Source organism: Apteryx mantelli, chromosome 1 (genome assembly GCF_036417845.1).
Source record: "Apteryx mantelli isolate bAptMan1 chromosome 1, bAptMan1.hap1, whole genome shotgun sequence".
In the NCBI taxonomy this organism is placed as follows: Eukaryota; Metazoa; Chordata; class Aves; order Apterygiformes; family Apterygidae; genus Apteryx; species Apteryx mantelli.
This window is the reverse complement of record NC_089978.1, coordinates 141,669,945-141,696,125: the sequence shown is the minus strand read 5'-3', so window position 1 is coordinate 141,696,125 and position 26,181 is coordinate 141,669,945. Positions and strand designations below refer to the sequence as shown.

General features: G+C 40.9%; 1 protein-coding gene across 7 annotated transcripts in view; it reads right to left on the bottom strand.

The window, feature by feature from the left end:
• LRP6 (LDL receptor related protein 6) overlaps positions 1-26,181 on the bottom strand; it is a 145,133-nt gene that overhangs the window by 104,575 nt on the left and 14,377 nt on the right. For 4 of the 7 annotated variants that reach the window (XM_067304809.1, XM_067304815.1, XM_067304823.1 and 1 more), the window contains exon 2: positions 3,706-4,099. In XM_067304809.1, coding sequence (XP_067160910.1) covers positions 3,706-4,099 — 394 coding nt within the window. Of the gene's footprint in view, positions 1-3,705; positions 4,100-19,601; positions 19,910-26,181 lie in introns of those variants that run through there. The other 3 variants (XM_067304831.1, XM_067304861.1, XM_067304875.1) reach the window with 3 other exon arrangements.

Genomic DNA, 26,181 nt, shown 5'->3' with positions numbered 1-26,181 from the left:
GGGGGAAATGTAACCATGATAATGGAGTCTTTTCCCTGAGGGCTCTAGGGCTGTACGAATTAATAAACTAACAAGAAAAACAGCATTACAGATTTACAATACTGCATGATAAAGCAATACTTGCTCAAGAAGCTGAATAAATAGAGCAATTTTTTCCATCATAATTACTGAGGTAGAGAAACCTTTTCTACTTCCTCGATTTTCGAGTGAGCAATTCCTAAACACATTGCTTTTATGCACATGTTGGTCTACTTCCTGCTCTTCCCTGGTAAAAGTCTTCTCAGCGTTAAAGTGTCAAAGTACGTCCTATCCCCAGTCTCTGATCTTATTAAGATCTCATGTTTAAGACACAGATCAGAAAAAAAAAACAGTCTCAGAAAGGATAACTAGGAGCCAGACGGTTTCCTGAAACAGCACTGAAAACCCCAGCTGACTTCAAAACAAGGCTGAGCAAGCACCCCATTCCCTTCCTCCTCACCTGAGCTCTCTTATTTTCTCTCCTGGTACACACACAATACTTTTGTCACTGTCAAGATGATCAAATCAGAAAAAAGTAAAATAAGTTGTAGTGTATGAAAATGAGAAATTAAAAACTCAAATTTTAAAGTGTACCTTACAGAGCTGACCAATAAGATGAGTTCTAGACATTCTGCTGGCTTCCTAGATAAAAATATCAGAATAAAAATTAGACTTGGTTGCTGTATCTCAGTTATCAACTGAGAAGTGTTTTTCATTTGTAAATGTATTACATTTCTCATTATTGATAACAGACATGGGAACCAAGTCTAATTTCTACTCTGGTATTTCATAATTATACATGTGTGTATAGATGCAAACACACACAAACACACACAATTAACAGATGGTTTTGTCAGCAGTAGCAAAGGTTACCAGAACCAACTCATTTTTTAACCACCACTACTGTTGCAGTAACATGCTCTGAAAGAGTACAATCATATGCCTCTGGACCATCACAGCAGTTCTGAGTGCACACCTTCAAAAGGCGATGGTCAAGTACTCTCCAACAGATAGGATGCTAAAAGACTAAAATGCTGGTGAAACATTTCATTTCTTTTAGGTGGGACACTGTCACAAAAATACACTACTCGTTACTGTACATTTGTGTTTGCTTAAATCACTTTTAAAAGTTTATTTCAGTGTAGTCATTCTCATGTTTTTAGCAACATAGATATGTATAATAAATATACAGATACACACAACACATGAGCACACTTCAGTGTTTAGTTCAGTTTGATTGGGAAATCTGTTGGTTTCACCTCCTGGCTCCCAGGAAGAGACAAGATCCAGCTGTCCTGGAGGGTCAAGATGCTGCAGGAGAAGTGTGTGTGTGTGCGCACACGTGCACATATAAAGCTTGAAACAAACAGATCTAAGATACTTTAAGTATCCTACTTTAGATAATCTTAACTGTCAAAAAAACTCTAATAAAAATTGGAATTTGTGGATAGTTATGATCTTAGTGTTAAATTTGCTGCTAAATCACTTCTTTTTGTGAACTGCAAGAGTACATAGCTTTGTATCTGGAATAATCATCAACCGTATGCAAGAGGAGACAGACTAGACTCCAGGAAAAGGAGATAGGTTTTGATTTTCTAAGCTTTGGATTTTGCTGACTATTCTTAGACCCTTTCATGGTCTTACCATTGTCTGTCAGGAAACACTATGAAATCCAAATATATTTATGTGGCTAAAAATAATAAATATTAGCGAAAGAGGCATGCATGTAAGAACAGGTTTGGGATTTTTTTAAATGTTTACATCCCTGTGCTGATGCCATCTTGCCACCTATATTTCAAACTTTGGAGAAAGTTCTGAAGTGTGACCAGATTTACTAAAAACTCAGAGAGGTTTTCTACCATAAAACTGCATACAAAAGTTGCAACTTTCACAACTGTTGTATAAGACAAGACAAAGTGGATATATTACTGTATTAGCTTCCTCCCTCCCTGAAACATGCCTTACATTTAAACAACTTACAAAATGATCTCTAGAAAGATTTAGAAAAAAAAATTCCTGTCCTTCAATTAGTCTTTTTCTTTTTAAATCCAGGCATATTGAAATTTTTACTCCTATTGCTTTAACGGATCATCAGAACAGAAGAAGTTATGAGTAGGCTTTACCTTTGATCTGTTCCATTTTATTTCTTGCAGTTTCTTCTTTATGTAAGTATTATGAAAGAGTGCAAGCATATGCAGTCATCTAGGTTAAGTATTGAGCACATTACTGCGCATATTCAGAAAATACAAACACTCTTCTTTCCTAAGTAAAGGAAATCAGTGTCCCTGGTTACAAGCCAAATCAAAACCATTTTGATTGTGTTTCTCCTCCCTTTTCTAGCTCAGTTTTGGGGTGGGGTGGCATCAAGTGGCATAGCTTTTCTTGTATCCTTAAATAGTTTTAGAATCCAATAAATAAAACTGTGCTATCATTGGTTCTGGTTTATAAGTAGTTAAGAGATGGGAAAAGACTAAGTCCATTCTTTTGCTATTTCCAAAACTGTCAATAAAAGCAATTCAAAGGAAACATTTTTCCTGCATATATTGTCAAAGGCTTATTGAAACTGTGGAAGAAAATATTGTAGTTATATTACAGTATTTCTAAGAAGTTCAGGAAGGAAGCCATGTTTTACAAAATTCTTCTTTTTGGGGAAAAAGACTCAAACACCCAAGTTCAACAAATTACAACATAAACAAACAATATTAGGGTAGCAACTAAAACAGCCCACATCTTTTTAAAGAAAAAAATCCTCCTTTTTCTCACCCAAACCATTAAGACTGAAAAAATTGCTTGATAGGGCAGTACAATAGATTAATTTGCTTGTTTGCTCATGGAAAAAAAAAAAAAAGATAAGTTCTGTACTACAGATAAAATATCAGAAGATTATACAGCATAAAGGATATCCCATTAATCTTTCACTTTGGGAGAGCCAGTTACTTTATCACAGGTGACTACATATTGGGTAAACTCATGCTAGCCATTCATATAACATCAAACCACGACTGAATTTAGTATTTCTGGCAACCACAGTGTAGTCCCAGGAATGGAATAAAAAGGGATGACATATTCTAAGTCATTTACAGAGACTGAAGTAGTAGCTGAGAAGAATTAAACCTGTTCTAGAACTGGCTAATCCCAAACACGGGACATTAAAAAAGGAAAAAAAAAAAATTCCTCACAAGTGGGGAGAAGAGCCTTTCCATAAGTTTTCTAATTAAGTGCTAATACATGTCTCTCAAAATGCTATTAATACAATGTGCTGATTTCTCTTAGTTATCCTGTTACAATAAAGCATAAATATCAACACTGAACAAGGCCCCAACAAATTCAGTTACTCAACACAGCAGTGAGAGCCAAGCTTGTCCAGGGGCAGGTAATGGCCTTTCAAGCAAACTGCACTCGTTTTCAAATTCCTGTTTATCTTCCGCACTGCTGCCAAAATAATTGTTTCCTCTAGCACACTTTTTTGAACGTCTGATAATTCCAGGTTGTTTACAAACCAAAATAAATACAATTTCTGAAGTGCAAATTATTTTCAAACCATACTAATAGAAAGAGAAGGAAATAATGCAGAACGGTTTAGGATACCTTTAATAACAATATCATTAATTATTTAGAATCATTTAACAAACAAGTAGCAGTAGAGATTTTACTATTTGTAATTACTTTATTTTAACAAAGACTTACCCTCTTGCAGGATCTAAGGCAATTGCTCTGGGTTGATCCAATTCTTGCCAAAATAAAACTTTTCTCAATGATCCGTCTAAATTAGAAACTTCAATACGATTTGTTTCAGAATCTGTCCAGTATAATTTCTCTCCCAGCCAGTCACATGCCAGCCCGTCAGGTGACAAAAGTCCAGAAATGACCACATTTTGTACACTCCCAAATTTATTGAATTCTGTTCGTTTAATGGCTTCTTCACTTACATCACTCCAGTATATCAACCCCTTCACAAACACGAAGTCCACCGCTGCTGCATCCTCCAAGCCACCCACAACAACTGTGGCATTCTCCTTCCCATTTGCAGCATCCACCAGTCGCAGATCACGTCGGTTCGCGTACAGCAACAGCGGAGCAGCTTTAAAGGGGAAAAATAAGGGGGGGGGGGGATAGACAGAGACATTAACAACACTCAAATTAAGTACAACTTATGGCCTGCTGCACCACGACTGTGCAACTACTAAATTAAGAAATCAAGAAAAGGGGTGGGGGTGTTGCATTTTGAAGCTTGACTGAAAAGCACCGACTCAAAAGCTCTCAACAGCGCTAAAACTGAAGACGTAATGGGCAGCTCATTATTTTGGGCTGTGCATTATTAAAATAAGATTAAAAGGAAAAGGAAGAGAACAAAGAAAACAGAGGTTTGAAGTGCCCAAATGACACTTTTCTGTATGCTTAAATAAGATGGATGCTTTCTGGATGCTTAAATAAGAGTCTGAAAGATGAAGGCAAAGCAGCTAAGGCTTCTAAGTCTTCAATGCTGGCCACCAGTGCAAAGGTTCAATTTTTGCTGGAATTTAGTAATATACACCCCATGAACTTTTAAAAAAGTGTAACTCACATCAGGCTGTAAAAGACATTTGTGTGTTGATACTCTCTAAAATTATGTATCTTGGATATTTTATATATAATGCAAATAAATACAAAATGCTTTGCACAGCCCGAGATGAATGATGTTATATAAAGCAATGTTGGTATGAAGAGGTAGAGAAAAAAATAGATCTACAAAACCTGGACAATGCATTCTTTCAAACTAAGCTCGCCCACTCTTATGTTTAGCTCTCTAATGCAAAGTCTTTATTTTTACATTCCTTATTTGCCTACCGTATCAATTTGCACAGGCTGTAGTTTTCATATGCAACATACGAAGACCCAATAAGATGACTAATAAAAACTAGTAACCCTGAAAACAGAACTTTAAAAATATAATATGCTTGTTTAACTGTCCTTAACCATCAGCAATATACAACATTCTGAAAATTCCAGCCACATTTCTACTTCAAAAAAAAAGTTAAGAAAAAGATTTGTTGTTGTTGTTTTTACAAAGGAGAAAAACACATCCTTTTAAACCCACCATCAGAAAAACATATCTACCTTTCACTATGGTTACTTGGACACTACAGTGATGAAGCCATGCAGCAGCATCTAGACACACATTATGATTGGCATACTAAATGCTCATGTATCTGTCACCACAGCAATTTAATAAAAGTCTCAAATTTATTCAGCAGTATAGGTGGACAATTTCCACTTTGAGAGGGATGTGTGTCCTAACAGAAAGGCCTGCATTTATAGAGCCAAAGATGCTCATGGCTGCTGAATGATGTCAAGGGCTTCGCTGACAGAAAGGATACAGTTCTTATATGAGGGACTCGCACTGAAATTAGAAATACCAATGCCTAATAAATAAATATACACTTGAAAAAATTCAAAATTCTGAGATCAGACTACTACCCTAATTACTGCAAAGCTGTTTATTGAAGACACTGCTGCACGCATATCGGGTATTGGGAGACCCTGAAGAGACTAAGTAGTTCCTTAATCTGCCTCCAACTAAACAAGTGCTGCTATACATGTTTAGAAGCCTTCCCCCCAGTCTTGGAAAACTAAATTGTTCAACCTGTCTGCCTAATTTTAGAAACATTGAACATAAATCAATTTATGCCAATCATTTGACTTTAGATAGAAAGTTACCTAAATAGTTTGGGAGGCCAGGGGTGTGGGGGAGGACATTGTTGTGTTAAATTTGTATCCTCCCCCAGTAGAAAAGGCTTTGTTGTGCAACAAAATATTCAGTTTAGAGAGTATATTTCCACAGAGAAGGGGCAGACCTCTTTAAATTAGAAAGCAGGATCCTTTTATTAGGTAGGTTTATTACCTTACTTTAACTCCTTGCCTTCCTTGCCTAACTTCCCACCTCCTAAAGACTTAAAATGTGTCACAGTAGAGTTTCCTTACATACAGGTTGCTTAAAAAGAGTGCATTTGAGGGGGGGTGGGGAACGGACCATAAAGTAGGAAAAAACAAAACAAAACAAAACCCAGATATGCAATATAATTGCCTACTTTTAAAAGCTCCCATACAGTTGTAACCTGAAAAATCCAGCTATTAGCCAGCTCAATGTCATCTAGTGCACCATAGGAAAGTGTGCAGCCAACTGGCAGAGCTCTCTCTAATAAGACAGCATGTCCAGCATTTCAAAAAAGGTAAATCCATGCACAAACGAATATGGACTCCATTATTATGTACAACACAGAGTGAGAGTACCCATGCACACAGCATGCACTGAATTGGAATGCCAGGCATGTCAAGCGTAATCACTGAGGTCTGAAGGCACTGCTGAGCTGAACACAACTGCCTTGCATAGGTTATTCACTCTGTACTGAAGCTCAGATCTGACTGAGGAATGACTGGAGAAAACATCCTTTTCATAAATGATACAAGTTATTTGAATGATGGTTCGGAAGAAACACAGCCACACTTAGGATATGTAGTTTCACGCAGATTGATTCAAAGCCATAACTTGTACTGTCAATCTTGTGGATCGTGTATGAGAATATTAAGCTTTCCAGTTTGTTGCAACATTCAGGAATGAAGCATGCATCACCAAAATAATAAAATCCAAGTTTGTTCCCCCGCCCCTTCCAACTATTCCCAGAAAACACAAAAGCTTTAATATCCAATGAAACCCAACTACTGAAGTCAGCAGCATTACTACCAAGTATCATCTTTGCCGCTTGGTGGAATCAAACAGAATCATCCTTTTCCAAAAGGAAAATTGTGGCAGAAGATTGCGGTGCATAGGACCCGACGCCCAAAGGACCTGAAGAGAATGGCTTTCTTGAGTAAGAGTTATGCAACATACTAACCACCTACAGGAGGGTATTCAAGAGAAACTCTTTTCAAAGCTAGGCAATTGCCTAGTTCAGTTTAACTTGTGATATGGCAAGGAGATGCGACTCAGATTTATTTATTTATTTATTTTTAAGACATCAAAGCTGAACTCTTTACATATACTTCTCTTTCTATAGATAAACATTTTTAACTGCATCAAACCATAACACACTGAAAAGAAGTATTTATACACCTTAAAAAGTAAAAGGAAAAATGCCTGTCTTGGAAATCAACAACTGAAGCCATAATGCATGTTACAAGGTGTAGTTTACTCTTCTAATCAGGGAGAAGTATCCAATTCAGGGTAAAAGCGATGCTTAGTAATAAAACAGCTTTTTTTTTTTTTTTTTTGCTTGCATCAGCCAGCAAGAACAAATGTTTTCTTTGAGAACACAAAAGTGACAACCCCCCCTCAAATTTAACACACTTCAACCACAATAAAAATATTTTAGTCATAAGAAGCCCCTGCCAATAGCACGTCACTGAGGCTAACTGCTTCTTAACACAGCTATTCATACAGTGCTTTCCATAAACTTACCAAATTCAATATTAAAATTCAGTCATTGTCTTTTTGCCCTACCTTTACCACTAGAATTCTGCATCAAAATCCTACTTCTTCCCACCTAATTTTGTCCTGTAACAAATATTTCTCTTGGCTAAAAATCTTGTCTCCCTCCCTACTGTACTGAAAGGTGCTAATCCCCAAGATAACTTAAGTCTGGCTTCCTTAAGACTTGTTTAGTTTAGTCTTGTTTCGTACATCTCATTTGTGAACATCTAATACTAGATTAAAAAAGTTGCAGTCGCAAGATGCAAAGTGATGAGCCAACATAAAAAGTCATTTTACCAGAACAACATTAAAAAAAAAAAAAAAAACCTTGAAAAAATTATTAAGATGCAGCTTTAAACTGGCAGAATTTGTCACACTGTTTTTGCAACTAGTCCAGAGGCTTTTCCCACAAGTTCCTGTTTGGTCCCTTCCACTTTCAATGATCCATGACACCTCTGGGCATCATGAGGTTAATGCTATCTTCAACAGGCTCTTTTTCTTTCAGTGATCGGGAACTTAGACTGGTTGAGGCAATTTAGCATCATCTCATTTTCCTCAACTCCTTTTTTCTTACTTCCAACCCCTGGCAGTGCAGTTCTACCCCTCACTTAGTTAAGGGCCATTCCCCAAGCTGATTCAAATCATTACATCAGTGAAAGGTTTGACTGGGTTAGTGAGTCAAATCAACTCCAGAAGGGGTCCAGCAAACTCCAAACAAACATAAGGCAAGCAGCAGGGAGCTGGAAGGAGGAGCAGCTCTCCCCCTTTGCTGGCAGCCTGTTTCATCTGCCCAAGACGTGACTTGAGCCACATGCTTTCTCCCTGGCTCCACCTGCAGCTGTAGGTTCCTGACCGCTCTTTTGTGTGAGTGCTAGCACTTGTCTGCTACTGCACAGGAGGAAAGGGGGAAATGGGGGAACGGAAGTTTTCAGCCAGTCATCATGAACCAGAAAAATCATCTCACCATCAGAACCAGTTCAGCACAAAATCAGATAGACACAAGTAATGATACACCAGGCAAAGGCAAGACCACATCAGCTCTGCCAGATTAGCTGAATCAGTGGCTTGCTAATCTCTGATTGAGGAACAGGACCCACTAGAATAGAAGTGGCCACCCTCATTTGCAGCAACATTCCCCAGTGTGGCCCAGCCAGCAATGCAGGGTGAGTGCCCAAGTGCTAAAGCAACATCCTTGAAAAAGTCCACTGCTAAGAAACTCAGGGATTGTTAAATTGGAAGATGACAGACAGGTCTTCACTAAGCTGGAGAGAAAACTCCCCCACTTTTCATCATCTTGTTGAAGAACCTGAAGCACCCACAGGTGATTCAATACCACCAAGTATGGTGCCACAAGGACGGCAAACATGAGAGCTGGAAAAGAGGAGATGCAGCACCGAGAGCGTGCCACACCATCCTGGATCAGGCACTGCAAGCATGATTTGCCAAATGCCTTGGTGGAATGACATGCACCTACATCCAGCCCCCAAGGGAAGAAAGGCAGGGAAACAGGTACAGACAACCAGAAAAGATTGTTAATTGCATCCACCTCAAAACTATTCTGTACAGAAAAATCCTCTCTCTACTACAGCCCTCTATTTTCCAAATGTCCCACAGAAAGCCAAGACAAGAACATAAGAAAAAACTACCAACTGATGGGTTCTGTCAGAGTCAATTGTGAGGACTCCCTTCACTCTGCAGGTTTTAAATTTCTTCAACATTGCTTATGATTATAAAGAATTTTGTATATTTTGTATATTTGTGAATACCTGTGTTTTTTTCCTTAGTTTAGAGGAGCAAGGAAGAAGGGATTTGTACAGGGTTTTAAATTTTGGTTCCTGTCCCCTATGTGAGGGTGGGAGAAAGGACTGCAATAAGAACTTGAATCATCATCTTCATTCTTTGGAAAAATGCAAATGAATGCAGTGTTTGTAGTGAAGTAGTGCTGTTGTGGACAGTTGAGGCAACATTGGGAATAAAACCCTGGGAGACCATTATATCAATCAGAAGACTGGCATGTTGCAATGAAAGACAAAACAAAAGTTTCCCCAGAAAGCAGCGACCCAGGACCAAGAGATATATAGAGTGATGTTTCATGTTTTCAAACAAACAAGAAAAATCTCCAGAAAAGATGTAGGTGTTTCAGCACAGCAAGCAGCAGGCCAGGGTTTCTGCTCTAAGTGCTCCGCCACAACATCCTTCCTGATCCGTTCCACATAATTCTTATCAGGCAAACTAACAAACAGCAGTGGCCCTGACAGCAGCCCCCATTCCACCTTCATTATGAAGGGAGAGCTCTCCTCTATCTGAACTTCCCTGCTCTCACAAATATACTTGCAGGACATAGCAGACAACCTGGATTCTAGTAATTAAGTAGGAAGCAGCCCAAGCTTGTCAGAGAGGACCCTTCCTCTTCTTTTCAGCTAACCTAAAGCACATTCCACATCCTAAAGCTGTTCAGATGATACCTGGAAAGGTTGCAGGGACAGTCAAGATTGCCAGTGAATGACATGAGTCAAAACATCAGTAAAAAAGCAGAGCCACCAAGCAGCAACGTGGATTCTGTGCTAAGTCTCTACTGTTAGCTTTGCAGGACTTTGGCCAGGTAGGAGTTGTAGAAAACCCAGACATCCTGCAAGACTAGCTGATACAAAGACAGTAAATCATCCTGTAGAATAATGGGAAAAACTTCCCTTCCTAAAGGACTGGAAGGGTGGAAGGCAAGAAAATGACAGAAGAAAACAGAAGGATACATAGAAGGATAGAAATACCAGGTCCAAGCATACAAAGCCCATGGATGTGGCAGAGCACAGCAAAAGCACACAACCAAAGCATACCGTGAATTCCGGTGTATCATGGCAAGCAATCTTCTGAATAGCAGGCATCACCCATGAAATTGTCCCATTGGCAACACAGCTATGCAGCTGGCAGTTGACCATTTCCAAATTATTGCAGTAAGTCTCCTCTTAGTGTTCAGTAGTACACTTGCACTGGCTCCCTGTCTCACAGGGAGGGGTGACTCGACTCATGTTTCCATAAAACTGACTCTCTTGACCTAAAGTTCTCTCCATTGCACCCTCATGGAGATAAAAGGTACCGCTTTGACAGGCAGTTGACATCTTCATAACTTAGTCTGCTGAATCTCTCTTGCTGACTACTGTCTAGAATGAGCAAAGAAATATGCTCCCTGGTCAGGCATCTGCACCACCATACACAACACTACCACCTTACTCCAACTATCCCACTACTTACAAGAGGGCTCCATGAAGTGGCAAGAAAACAGATGACCTGGCAGCAGCACAGTATGCTTTTCTGGGACAGTGACAGACCCTGGAAAGTAGGAAGGTTCATAGGGATGTGTAACCAAGTAGCACCGCGATCCATATTAATGCCTACAAAACCTCAGCATTAGACTTTCCACTTCCTCAAATGTCCTCTTAACCTTCCTTCAACTCTCTTCCAGTCTCTCAAACAGTGGTCAGAATTATGCACAGTCCTGTAGATGAAGTATCACCTGTTCCATGTACATTGGTAATAATACTTCCCTGGCTCTACTAGAAACACCTACGTTTAAGTCAGCACAAGCCATTAATGAAAAAGATAGTATGCATGCAGCTGCAAAGCATCTCCTGTTTGCAAGGTGTTTCTGACAGTTACTTCTGAGTACCTACTTTTGCTCATGCAGAAAAGAATTGTTTTGCTATATCGCACCAATTAGTGTTCCACATCTGAACAGCTGAACACCTGAACAGTGCTGATATTTTGCAATCCAAACTTGAAGCCGTATGATAACAGATAAGACAACCTGATCAAATTGAAACTACCCTTCACACCTTCTGGCACCATGATTTCTTATGGAGCTTCTTACCAGGAAGAAAACAAACCAAAAGACTGTACTAAATCCCTCATGAAGCTGTTGAAAGAGTGTGCAAAGTCCTTCCGCTGAATTAGAGCACCAAGGCACAGTTCTGTGATGCTGTGTCAGAGGCACATTTCCCAAAGCCTGGAAAGGCTAAAGTCCATAAGATACATCTCACACACCTTGGCAAGCTGCAGTGGGGATGCTCCAAAGTTTGTTCCTAGGCTGGAACAATCACTGCAAGGACTGCACACGTGTTTGAGCCCAAAACGGCCTGGGTGCATTTGCCCTCAACTGTCCCTGCCAGCTCACCTCCTTCTTCTGTAGATGGGGTACTCTAATTATGCTGGCAGACAAGGTGCGAGAATACCCCCAGCCACAGGATCTCACCTTGATGCTTAACAGTTGCGCATAAACCAAAAAGCACACCCTGAGCAGCAGCATGCTAATTTCCCTTCAAACCAACAAAACCTGTTCCACACTAACAAGAAGTTCACTGTTGTAGAACTACCCTGAGATGACATTTTCTGTAATTTACCTCAGCTGGCATGGTTAGGCTAAATGATACTCATAGAAATACTAAAAAGGTTGTCTTTTCAGGGAAAAGAAAACAAAACTTTTAGTGTTTTTGTTTGATTTTTGCTTTTTAGATTTTGAAGAAATATTAGGAAGTTGTTGGGAAGCATGAACTCAGAATTTAGTCCAGAAGATCCCAACTGAAGGACTGGATGCCCCACAAAAGAAAAAAAAAAAAAACAAGCTGTCAGCACTGATGAGTACACTGCAAGAATGACTGACAGCCCTCAGCTGTGACATGATGGTGCAACTGATTTTGGGGTTTTTTTGGAGCATCAGTACTGTCTCAAAAGCTTATCACATTTTCATCCCCACTTCTCTGCATTTTTTTTTCAAACAATATATCAGCTGTCTAATGATTTCTTTGTAGCATACTTTCCAGACGAAGCCTGGTGAATGGCATCTTTTTCAGTTCATCCATCATGACAACTACTGAGAATCAAGAAAGCTCTACCTCCTGCTAGTGAAATGATTTTTTACATACAAATTTATGGTTTACATTTCTCATTCAGTTACAATGCTTTCTTCAAAACACGGGGCTGTATCAACAACTTTGCAAAAATATGAATGATGCACACTGAAATAGAAAATAGGTTTACATGGAAACAGAAACAATATGCTCATAGTACAAGTTTAAAACCAAACTTTCCATCAGCCAAAGGTATTAGTTCTCAAAACAGAATTACACTTTAAACAAAGCCTTAAGATTATTTACACCAGATTAATCTAACAAATGCCATTTCCAGTCCAAATGAACAGTTAGGGACTATTTTCAAAGGGTAAGAAAAAAGGTATACACATACTTCAAGAATTTGGAAGATTATTACACATTTGGTTTTGCTTTGGGCCTTTTTTTAATTTTGAAAATGTCATTGGACCTGCATTACTTTTTAAATCAGACATCTATGTTCCAGCTTTATTAAGGTCATATCTTCAACAGGTTTACATTACATGTAGTAAAACATGAAAAATATACATAAACACACACACGATCCCTTGAAAAGTGTGAATGACATGGTCTTTTTCAGACTAAATATAACTTAATTTTTTAAAGACTAACTACTGACAGTAAAGACTAGCTACTGAGGCTAAGTTTTTGAATTATTAGAACACTGCTGAATTTTCCAAATGGACATAATAAAAGTCAATACAAGGTCTAAAAATTAATTTTTCCTACTCTTCCATTATTCATAATTTTAATATTCCTACTCTTTCTCTATTAATCCATGTCTGCACAAAAGGATTCTTGGATTTCTGCAATGAAGTGATAATGTTTTAATTAAGACTAATACTATAAGTGCAAGCAAGACTTTGATTCATTGCGTTGATAGAACAACAATTAAAGAAGCTGAAATTCTAAGATACCTTATGCTTTTGTTGCTTTCACACACCCTTAACTTCCAGAATTTAAGCAAACACATTATTCTCTGCCTAAAAAGCTGGACTCTGACAACTGAGAGAGGAGAATGCTTATTACCAAAAAGTTTGCCAAGCATAAAGAGTTAAAGTGTGAAGTACATTTTTCCTCTGGGAACAGACTGAGGAAAAAAAAAAAAGTAAGAGGACAAATATAAAGGAGAAAGTTATGTTTCTGTATCAGACTAGGGAAGGAAAACAAATGATTCTTGATTAAGCAAAATTATATAGCTAGTTGATTAAGATTTTCTGTCTCAGATATGATTACTTTTCAGAGCTGACATCAAGAGCTCACACATGTCCCTCATAAACAGAATTAAAATTATAATCCCATTTCTGCCACATTGATTATATCACGAGGGAGTAATTCTATTTAGGTAACGTGATCCTGCAACAAGATACTAAAAAAATCTGTACAAATGTTGCCATTTTCCATATCTGTTTATATTAAAAACATTTTCTATTGTTCTCTCCATATAATGGGGAATAGGGTCATGCTGAAAAAGCATTCCGTCTTTTAAACTGATATGCTTCTCTTACTTTATAATATTTCACAAAAAATGTTACTAACCAAACTACAGCTTTTTAACCTACACGTTGAATAGTATGTTTTTAAAAGCATATCATTAATCAAATAGAAGAAGATATTACAGTATTCACATTCTATTCATAAATTGGTAGGTTTGACTACATTTCAAAGCTAGTGGGGAACTGCACCAATGAATTGAAATAGAAAGGTCTGTAGCCAGGTAATCACAAGGAAAGTGGGGGGAAAAAAAAAAAAAAACAGATTTTCATAACCAGAACACAAGAGAACATGATGGAAAGGAGTAACAGTTATGACAAACTGATTTCTACTTGCAAACACCACCACTGTAGTTAAACCAAATTCTACTCATGTGGAGCAAATAGTGCACCTTTTCACACTGTGAATCTCCTTCCATAAATATTTATAAATACAAGAATATATGGACAGCTAAATGAAGTTTCTCCAAGTGTGTTAATCTGCCTGCCAAATACAAATAGGAAAAAGCTATTTAACATTTAGGGTGCCAATACCCAGCATTTATGTAAAATCCATTAAAGATGCAATACTTTCTCTTTCCAATCCTTGGACAATTGTATTTCAAAAGAATCGTGCAGCTTCTTTGTTTACAGTGGTGTATATTTTGTAACTCTGATCAAATTACACAAGTGAGGCATATGTTGTATAAATAAAGGTTGTTATTAGAGGAGAATGAATTTCTTTCACCTAACAGTCACTAGCAATTACCCTCTAGTAGGGCCTTCACTACAAAGTGTTCGGCTAAGAAGAATTGTAAGTAGTCACTGCATGCTCATCTTACACATCTTGTCCACACACCAGCGATCAGCCTCTGTGAGCCACAGCCTTTTAATGCCTGAACTGTAAGTGAACAATGCCAACTGCTTTAAATTAATATGAACAAACAAAATTCTTGAAGTTTGCAAGACAGCTACATCCCCCCATATCTTTCTAAGTAACTTATGTCAATCACCAATAAAAGTCTATCTGTGGGAAATTCCTTACCAACATAAATTATTCTTCACCAGCAATAATTACTTTCAAAATACAAATGGCCCTTCATGTGTCGTCAAAGAAGCGGCAGCAAAGAATTCAGCCAGTCTCCAGCAGTTTAGGAGTCATGCCTCTCTCCAGTGAACCAGCTGAAGAGTGAGGGCTTCCCAGGAGGAGCGAGGAGCACTCCCAGGCACAGAGGTAGGACCCAGCAGCTGGCTTGGCCACAAGCAGCAGCATACAATGAAGCTTTAGGAACAACTGCATTTCTGGCGCCTCTCAACAATAACACATGCCCTCCCTGTACTACAAGAAAGTGGACTCTTGATGAAGCCACCAGCAATGCAACCAAAGTAGTTAGCAATTTCCAGGAAATTAATGAGGCCAAACATGCTGGGGACAAAGAATATAGTGTACAAGTCTGAAGACTGGCTGCCAGAGGAGATGAGTGGTGACAGATCAGATGAGAGCTGTTTCTCCCCATTTTCTTCCCCTACCCCACTCCCTCAGAAGAAAAAAAATAATTAAAAAAAAGTGCTCTACTTGATTTCAAACTAAAAAGTAAATCCCATATTACGTGCACTACAGCAGATATTTTGAAACTGGCATTTCTGAGCTGCAATATCATAAAGGTGGATTACAGATGTACAAAGGAATCAGATTTCTCCAGTTCCCAAAGACAGACAGTTTAAAAGGCTCCTATGCCCTAGTTCCTGACCTATCTTCCTACAAAACCCCTCTTTACCCATCCTAAAAATTCCAGCCAAATCCCCTTGTTATCTGTAACTCAGGGAACACAGATGGTAATCAATTCACAGGGGAAAAGGAAACCTGAATATGATTAATGCCCCTTTAAGCAGCATTTCTGTAAAACATTATGAACATAAGCTTTTCAGCTGAATAACTTCACAAAACTCCTATTGCAGGATGTAAGGAGCCCATCGTCTTCGTACACCCGTGTTTAGATATCTGCGGCTTCATCCACATACCCACAGCTCCCTCATATCTTCAGAACACCTTTCCATAAATGCTACTTCACCTTACCTCCCAGACACATCAAACACTCTACCAAGCTTTCTGACATTCCTAATTTTTTAAGGAAAAAAGTTATTGCTGAAGCAATCTGGTGACAATGAAATATATTAGAGGTACAATTGCAAAACCTATTAAGGTAATGGTGGAGTTTTTAAATACCTTAGATCATACTAATCTCAGATAAATCTATGGAGACACAAAAGAGGAAAGTGAATTAGAAATTATGGAGAACAGAACCCCCCCCCCCCCCGCCACCACCAATTTCTAAGGAATCATACACTGAAAAAAATAAGAATAGAATATGGTTGATTCAAGCTTGGGTGGAGAAATACACCATGATGATTACAAAAAGGATATTTCCAGGTCTCATTGTCAACACGTATTGTATAGTCTCAGGTCAAGAGACCCTTTACGTAAAAAATGTAGCCCCAGCGGCAACTCCTCCATGCTTCATCTGCAACTTGACTGCTTCAGAAGTAAAAAGCATATTCCTTGTCCCCTTCTCTGACTTCTAGTAGAAAAATACGTGCAAACACCTCCAGTCACTTACAACTCAGCAAGTCTTGAGCATTAAGCTCTTCTAGGCTACATTCAAACCAGTCTTTATCTAAAAAGATACAAAAAAGCAAAGATTTTCTGTTTACCTAAAGCAAGTTAGTAAAAACAACTTAAAGCAAACTCTCTTCTGAGCACTTAAGGGGGAAGCAAGAGCATTAAAATGCCCATTACCAAATGGGCATTTTCATTTCTTCACTAACTGACCTTAAATCCAGAGATCTGCAACATTCAGTACATCTGCACAAATATCATTTATAAGATTCCTTTTCAAACAACAGCTTTATGCACTCTTTGCATGTTCAGCATTTAAAAGCAAAATAAAACTGCAGTCGCATCCTGACTGGAGAGTTCTTTCTGGAAGAAAGGTAAGCCATGAATGCTTGTGAAAGAAGAACTATCTTTTTAACACTTTTTTAATAAGTGAAATGTCAGTTTCCCACTTATGAAGTTATCAGACAGATATGATGCCACAGCTATTGTCTCTTTGCAGCTGTCAATTATCTAACAAGATCCTGACTGGATTGACAGCTGCCATGAGGAGCACAGCAAAGCTGCTAGGAAGCAGGTCAAGCTCACTCCTCCACACCCTCGGGGAACAGCTCCAAGCAATACTGCTCATGGTCAGAGAGGAGGAAAGCTCAATCTCCACTGTCAGACCAGGGGCCAAGGGAGCAGTGGAGATGCCAGACTGTGACAATGGTCTGGCAGTTCCAGGAAAGTGATCCCTTTCTTCCATCAACCAGAATATGAAAGAAACTACAGAGCCTCCACAGCAGGCTGTAGTGACATTAACCTCCTGCCCCGTACAAATCCAAATACCTGCTCTGAAAATGGCTATAGAATCTGGCTCATCACAGTCCTTGGATTACTTTGGTAGAGAGGTGTCTCGTACTGTGCATCTGTCTCTGGCCAGCAACTGCTTGGTACTTCCCCAAGTCCCTATAAGCTAACAGGACAATGCACTTCCAGGTTATCAATTTTAATCCTTTCTAGATTGGTAAACACATCTATCATCATTTCCTTTCCCTAGTGATCACAGTTATTGTAAATCCCTGTCCATCTGCTTTTTCTAAGTCAGCAGCAACAGGAAGGCTCTTCTCTAAGCAGAGAGGATGCTGCAATCCACAGATATATGCTATTACATTTTCTGGGTTTCAATCTCCAGTACTTTGGCTTGGCACCCTTCACAACACTGAATTCGCAAACCAAATAGTGAACTTCAGGACTTCATCTCTACTTTCATGTATAAACTTATTCACACTCATGCTGGCACTGCCTCTGCCTCATTAAGGAGCTGCTGACACCTCTTATAAAGCAAACATCTTATTCAAACCAATTCTACTTGCATAGATGTTGTTTGTTAGGGAAGATGCATGCATTAAAATTTGATTTCTCTTTCTTCAGAGTTCAGCTGTCCCTGCAGTTTATATCTGTCTAAGGTAACAATTAGTCAGTAGGAAAATTACTATCATGTCACAAATAGAAGACGGAGACTTCAGGTAGGTTATCAAGCAACAGGAGCATATGAACTCTGAAGAAACAAAGATACTGTTTTGATACAAATATCCTTGGCAATAGACCAAGATGAGAGAGAGAGAGAGAGAGAGACAGTCCAAATGGTTTACTGAATGTTTTTTCAAAGTTTCTTATTAAGCATCATCAGGTAAATGAATATTTGCAAAAGAACATGCAACTATTTGGAGATTAATTTGAAGAAGTGACAGTAACAGTTATACTATTGTGTGACATTACGTAAGACAGTGATTTTTGAGCTGTCATTTGAACTAGGTTAAACAGCAAGTTGGAGCCAGATGAATGTTTTATTAAGAACGGGTATGGTCGTTACATAATAAAATGAACTAATTGGAAAACAATTCTTGTCTATACTCCAGATCCGACTGAACTTTTTGAAAATTGAAATTCACTGCCACAGGAGGACTACAAAATGTTACACAGCCTATTTAAATAAGTATACTTGTATCTTTGCAAATAGGATACAGTATGGCAAACAGATGCATAGAAAAAAGGGTATGGAGGGGAAGAAAATTTTCCTTTTCTAAAGTACTAAGCAACTGGCTACCGAGCAGCTCCTTCAACCCAAACCACCTTCACTCCAGCTTTCAAAACAAACTAATGGTGGCGACAGACTAATTTTCTAAATCAAAGTGTGGCTGATTTCTTTAAGTATTAGCAATTAATCTTCTTCCCCATCTAGTATGAAAAAAAAATACAAATAAACTGTAAAATGATGGATGCAAACACCACAGCTGCTTTCTCCCCAGGAAGAGCAAACACAGAGAAATGGATGATGCCATTAGGGTTATAGCATTAAAAAGAAATGCTCAGTTTTCTTACCGATTATCCCCTACAAAAGAAAAAGCCGTGTGGAGAGGAGAAGAGGAATAAAAATTATACTGGGTATTTTAAGTGACATCCATTTGTAGTGTACTGGAATGCTTATTCGAGGCCACATTAGCATTCATCACAACCTGCCATGGAAACACAAACTTCTCTCGAGTCCCAAAACAGCCTCAACACAGCTGAGAGGAGCATTAGTCCTCCTGCCAACTACACACTAAACTTATTTCGGCGCGCGGAAAATTTCAGTGAAATACTAGTTTTTTAAACAGACTTTCTCCCTTCCTCACTGAATGTGCATGGCTCCCCGCTTGGCACCCGCAGGGAAAAAGAAAAAAAAAAAAAGAGAAACGACTTTCTTCTGCGGATAAGGGGAAGGAGGGGACGTCACGTCTGTAATAGCAATATTGGCGTGACGTTTTGGTGGTCGCCTCACCGGAGCTGCCTCGCCTGTCCGTCCGCTGCGGACGGACAGGCGAGGCGCGACCAGCTTGGGGTGGGGTGAGCTGCTCTGGGGGGGGGGGGGGGGGGGACGGGGGGGGCAAGCTTAAAAAGCCAGCAACCGTGCGCTGCCTGCCGAGCGCCCGGAGGGCTGCCCGGGAGGTGATCCCGCTGGGGCAGGCGCGGCGCGGCCGAGGCCAGGCCAGGCCGGGCCGGCGCAGGGAGTCCGGCTCGGCTCGGCCCGGCCCGCCCCGGCCGCCGGGGCCTTCCGCGACTGGATTCACACAACATGGCCCCTCGCAACAACCCCGTCAACTTTTCCTGCCCGCCCCTTCCCTCCCTCCCGCCGCCCCGCTCACCTCTCATCAGGGAACAAAAACTGCAGGCGAGTAGGCTGCGCAGGACGGCTCCCATCTTCCCTCGCTCCCCTCTCACCAGCGGCGGGGAGGCGGCGGCGGCGGAGGAAGAGAGGAGCAGCCCCACCGCTGCCAGTTCATACTTTCGGGCAGGCGGCGGGGAGAAGAAGGAGAAGAAGGAGGAGGAGAAGGGGAGCAGGGAAGGGTAACGGCACAAATCACCCTTCGCCGCCGCCTAGCAGGCCGCGTCCCCCGCCGCACCGCCGCGGCAGCGGCCGCTTCCCTCCATGTCGGCGCGGCCGCCGCCGCCGCCTCACTGCCAACGCCGCCGCCGCCGCTCCCCCATGCAGCCCCGCAGCTCGCCACAGCCCGGCCCCGCCCCCTCCCGGCGCGCACGGGCGCAGGGATACCGGCCTCCCCCGCACCGCGTCGCGTCGCGCCGCACCGCCCAACGACCGCCCCGCGCCGCCCAACGACCACCCCGGCACCGCCCCCGCGCACCACCCCCGGTGCTGTCCCCGGCCGCCGCTGCGCATTCCGCCCGCACTATTTCACCTCCCCGCGCCCCCTCCGCCTCTGCTTTTTTTTTTTTTCTTTTTTTTTTTTCTTTTTTGGGTGCGATGCGGTCCTCGGAACAACACCGGCCCTGGGAGGGACGGGACTACTTTCAGGCGCGGAGTGGCGGCAGGACAAAGGGCCCGCCGCCGCTCTGCGGCTCCTCCTCCGCCCTCAGGTGACGGTGGGCGCCGTGAGGATGCCAGGCCCTGAGCTCAGCCCGTGGACCCGCCGCGACGCAGGTCAGGCCAGGCCAAGCCAGGTTGTAGGGCTGGACCAGGCCGGGCTAGCGCGACGCCTCTGGGCGGCGGGGCGAGCGGGGCCGCACCTGGCGGCTCCTGCGGCCCAAATGGCGGCGCGGCCCGCTGGCATGGAGGGAAGCAGCCGCGGCGGTGCCTCCGGCTTGGGGTGCCCGGTCCTGTCCCTGAGCTCCCCCAGGCCTGCCCCGCAGGCGCGGGTTAGAGGCACCCCGCACCGGGAAGCGGGCCGAGCAGCATCATGTTAAAGTATCGGGGGAAAAAAACCCTAAGCGGTATTGTAAAATTAAGTTGCAATGGATGCCCCCCTGCCTGGGCATTCAGGAGTGATAACCTTGATCTTGCCCGCAGCAGCGCTTCGGATGTATTCCTTTATCAGTAGGACTTTGCTGCTTAACTGATGTTGTGGCACGTGATTTATTTCGCAGCACTTTTGAGGGGTTGTTCAGGTTCTCTTCCCCCCCCCCACTAAGCCAAATGTCATAAACTATTGATTTGAATAGTAGTTACAAACAGAGCAAATGAACACCAAAGAGTAGCTGATGTGCCATGCTTAGGCATAATTTTTCACAAACTGTATCTGTTTGAACACACCTTTTTCTTTGTGAAAAAAATAAAAGTTTATGATTTTCTAATACGCCCTTACTAAAAAAAAGCTTCCCTCCTTACCTATTTTGTTCTTTCCTCCTAAGCAATACAAATTTCAACTTTCTTGCGTTTCTTCCAGTTTACAAACTCTATATGAGGATTTCTACAAGGACTGCTAAATCTAAAAGTATATATGCCACGCTCTCTCTCCCTCACAGAATATGACAGCTGTTCAGTAGCGTGAAGCTATGAGGCAGAACAACTTGAAGCAAAATTTGAGATCCTTACATTCAAAGTCCTGTATTATTTTTAGAGTTATTGGAAACTTATGGAAACATTTAACTTTTAATTTCATATCTGTTGAACATATTTTTTCATAGTTTTTTTTCTGATTACAGTAGGAGGTAACATCTGGGTCAGATTAAAGGTCCAGGCATTGTAGATTGACTCTAGTATCAGGCTATAGCTCATGGAGTCGTGATAATACCTGAACGTCTGAACTTTTACTGGAAAAGAATAACAGTTAAAACTATATACAAAAAGAAGTATATTTCCAACCTTGAAGGTTGCAAAAAAAGATCTTGAAAGTGTAAACAATGCAACTCATGAGCAATACCTGCCTGAGGCCACGTCTGCGTTACAAAATGTCCTTGACTCTGCTAGGTGAAATAGCCTCCCCCTGTTACTGCAGTGTCAGCTGGGAGGATGAGCAAACTCGAACAAGAGCCACATAGATGGTCAAGGGTAAAGACTTCCCATGCAAAAATGCATCCAGACAGTAGATAACCCTCATCTTACCCTTGTTGTCACAACTAGATGTTGCAGAAACAGGCAGAGGGAGCACAGTGTTCTGCTTGCTCTGTTTAGTTGGAATCAGATAAAAAAAGAAGATTGGGTGATTTTTTTTTAACTTACACTATGTAGTCATAATGTTGCTCATACAACACATTCCTCTACATGCTATTCCCTCTAGCATCTTATCTATTTTTGCTGGAAACATTCTGGTGTCTTGACTATCTCCCTTGGGAGTCTGGTCCCCCGCCTGTTTGCTGTCACTGTTAAAGACATCTTCCCTGCTGTCCAAGCTGACTGGTTTTATTTTTAGTGTTAGAACTTTATATGCTCCCACCCCTCCCATACATGCATTTCACCATTTTGCTATAATTCAAGCCCTTTCCTTTCCTGATAGTCATTTAATGATAGTCCATTCCTCTACGTTATTAATGATTATTGGCTTCCCCTACCGCAGCCTATCCCCTACTTCCCACAGCCTTTGTAGAGTCAAATGCTTCCACCTCTATTCAAGCATAGGTAGCCTTCTTAGAACCTGTTTTCCCATCTATATTTAGGATTGAAGACCAAGTCTATACAGTAACTGTTACTCAGCTTTACTTCTAATTCATACACACAAAATAAACTCCAGTGTAGATGTTTTTACAAAGTAAGATAGGCGGCAAGATTACCTCATACAGACAAGCCCCTAACAGATGAGCTTTCTCAAAGATATTTATTATGTTCCTTTATTTGGGCTTGAAGTCAGAATAAAGCAAGTGGGAATGGAGAGGGAATGTCTGCTTTATTTTAGAAAGAGTTTCCTCTTGTTGATTAATATTATTTTCATTACCCTTAGAAATACAAATCGTGGTTTGCCAGTTCAAATCCAGTCAGAGGCTTCAACAGCTAGGAAATCTGCGCAGGCATCCCTTACCTCACGACTTTAGCAATCAAAGCCTTTGAATCACCATCTAAGAAATCTACTACACAGGCATACCCTTACCTCCAGCCTCAGAGAGTGATTCAATGATACAAGAGCTTTTGCAGGGATTTTTTATACTCAGATTAGTTCCCTGGCTAGGTTTCTAGTGCAGCCTGACAAGCAGTTGTGTCAGTGCACAGGAGAGCAAGGAATGGCAGATGGAGCTCCTTCAACCAGCAGTGACTGCCCAAATCAACGCATCTTTGAACTATGCCCTTGAGTTCCAGTGAAGGCAATGGGATTTTGTAGGACTGGGACTCAAGTCCCTAATGAGGAAGAGCTGTTGGTAAAAGATGGCTGCTTAGCAAATGAATCTGTGGTGGCCCACATCACAGAAACCACTATCATAATTAGCTCCCTCACTGAATATCTGAACAAGAATTAATGGGCATGGCGTGGTGAAATCCTGGTCCTGCTGAAGTCCATGGCAAAACTCTCACCAACTTCAAAAGGGCCAAGATTTCATACTGAAACTCTAGCTCAAGTCCTCTCTTGCCCCCAGTAGGAAAGTCTGGAGCACTGTAGTTGAGGAAATGGGACATGACATAGTGATGACTTCACCAGTGATGTCTGTGTTACAACAATTTAGCAGATAAACAGGACACCCTAACTTCCAGCATCATCACCTTGCCACTTGGCCTAGGTCATACAGTTGCTATTTATAAACAAAAATCTTTCCTCCAACACTTCCCCAAAACATGGTCAGCTCTAAGTAACTTAAGCATCATTTAATGCTAAAGACACCTGACAAGGTTTCTCCTGCTCCAAGAGTGCAACAGGCTTACCAGAGTGTTCCCACTTTAAGGAACAGAGTATCAGATCATTTACTCCTTCTTAAAGTTCAGTCATAAGCAGATATATTTTGTCCCTCACTTTTACTCTCATACCGTATGAAACACACTTTTTTAACAGGAGATGGGTAGCTTACCAACATATTTCCTTGGCCTGATAGTCATTTCTGTGTTCCAGAAGTTTTCTCCAGGCCATGAGACCTCATTTGTCTTTGCAGTCATCTGCAGGATTCTCAAGAGCCTGTCAATGCACAGCAAAAACTATCACTCCCACAGTTTCTGTGGCAATTTTCCCACCAAACATCCCATGAAGTTCGCTTTTATCACATATAGTTGCCTCTTCTCCTTGCTCTTCACTACTATCTTGTTTTTCCCCTGTAAGTATAATATCCATTCTTTCTTTCCTATCTCCCTTACCAGAAGATGTTGCTTGGTGCTCACGGTGAGATCTGAGCATTTCTTTGTGGCTAAAAAATTCCTTACAACAAAAACTTCACAGAGGAGAAGCTGCTTGAGCCTGGCAGACCATACAGGCAAGCTATTCCCACCGGAGCCCAGTGATATCCCCAGGGGGAAATGGGAAATAGATGACCCCAAAGGCTTGCTCATTTTCTTTACACTTTTGGGGGAATGTTTGGACTGGTGCTGATGGTGAATCCAAGGTCAGGCCGTTTACCTTCTACTTCTTTTCTCCTCTTCCATCTCCCAGTGAGCTGAAAACAGCAGTGCCTCAGGATATGCTTCTTTAGCTGTAGCGTTTTCAGTGTGAACTATGCAGGATTCTGACTTTAATTTGGCACTGCCCACCAGACCACAGGGCAAGCCCAATACTTTCCTTATGAATATTTAGCCATGGCTACATTTCAAAGCCAAATTATAAAAACATCATCTGAGAAAGTTACAGTTCTAAAATTTGTGAAGTATTTTAATGCTAGGTTGATACAGCTAAAACATCCTTTTAAAAGAGATCGCATTTCAGGCTGACAGGCACCAAAACATTATTTTGTTTTAGTTTGCTAAAATTTTCAAAAACAGTCAGCATCTGGGCTCTGTTAACCATAACGTGCGTGCATTTTAAGCACCAACAATTTAAAAATACTTCCTTTTCAGAACCCTTTCATGGAGTTCAGCATTTTGCAATATGCATCCATAATATTTACCAATTATGCTTTGCACTGTAGCCTTTGAAGTTTAAAAGTTAGTTACTGGTAAAGCATTGTGCATCTCTTCACACTCTTTTAGTCGCAGGGATTAATGACTAGAATTTATGCCTATGGTCCAGAAAGGTAAGTCATTGTGTCACAGTAATTAGCAATCACATAGCATCTTTCATGCAGCACTTTTCAAACTTTATGTAACGTACACGTTGCAATACACCATCTATACATGGGAAAGAACTCATTTGCAACTTGAAATGGCCACTTCTGGGCTAACGTGCAATACTACAGCAGTACATGGGAACATTTGCATTTTGGACAAGAGGATCATCCCCCTCCAGTTTAAACTCTAGGGAGAAGATACAAAAACTCAGCCTGCAGTTCACTAAGAAAATAGCTATGGATCATCAAGCGTGATCCCTCTTTGGGGCTTTGTTTCTCTTACCTGTTAGATAAGTTCTCACAATATGCTAGAAAAACATAATGAGTTACTATTGCACTTCTTTTTCAGAGGAGAGAAGAGTGCCCTCTAATGGTTAACCTTTAGGTTTAATGGCGTCAAGAAGCCCTTCTATGTTTAAGAGATTTATATGGTAAGGTCACAAAAATGCAAGATGTTGGACCAGTTCATATTTTCAAGCAAAACCAAAATCTTTTTTTAACCCTTTTAATTTCTTCATAGGTAGCAAATAAAAATAAGAATGAAGATACATTCTTAGTAAGGTTTTCATTATGTTAACATTAGCAGGGATTTGTCAGTGAAAAAACACCTTGGACTATTCAGAACTATTACCTATACTCTGTTCTATAGGTTTTATGTTTTACTGTGGGAAGCATGTTTCAAGCCCTGGAAGAGCAACATGTAGGACACATATATGTCCTCAGTTTAATTCAGAATCATAAAAATGCTTAAAATAAGATACCACTTCAAGTTTACTCCTGAGGGAGTAAACTCCAAGGGGAAAATCCCTACCTTTCATTTTTTGAGCTTTTTAAAATCTTAAAATCAACCACTGAAAATATTGATATTAGATGTTTTAATTAGTGCTGCTTACTTTTCAGTGGGGCATAAATAATGAAATCCCAAGATAATTGACAGCGGCAGATTCTACAATCTACCCTTTTTCACAAAAAGGCTTTGGCTTTGCCCATAATTTTACTGTAGTTAGTTGGTTTCTGATTTACTGGAATTATTTTGAGCTGTGCTTCAGCGCCACAGCCCTTGGAGGGGAAATGCAGTGCTGTATTTTCTGCTCTGCCCCACTATCAGCTGGCAGCAGCACTAAGCACCAGGTATGTGACTCCACAAAAGCTATTGAGATGCAGGCACAGGGCAGCAAAAAGCTCCACACAAATTCACCCTTGGCACTAGCTAAAATATCTCCCATTGATTTCATCGCCTCTTATGGCAGGAGTGAATGCAGGCCCTCAAGCTTGAGCTGGCTCTGTGTGTAATGGTTTTCACAGCTTATGGCCTGT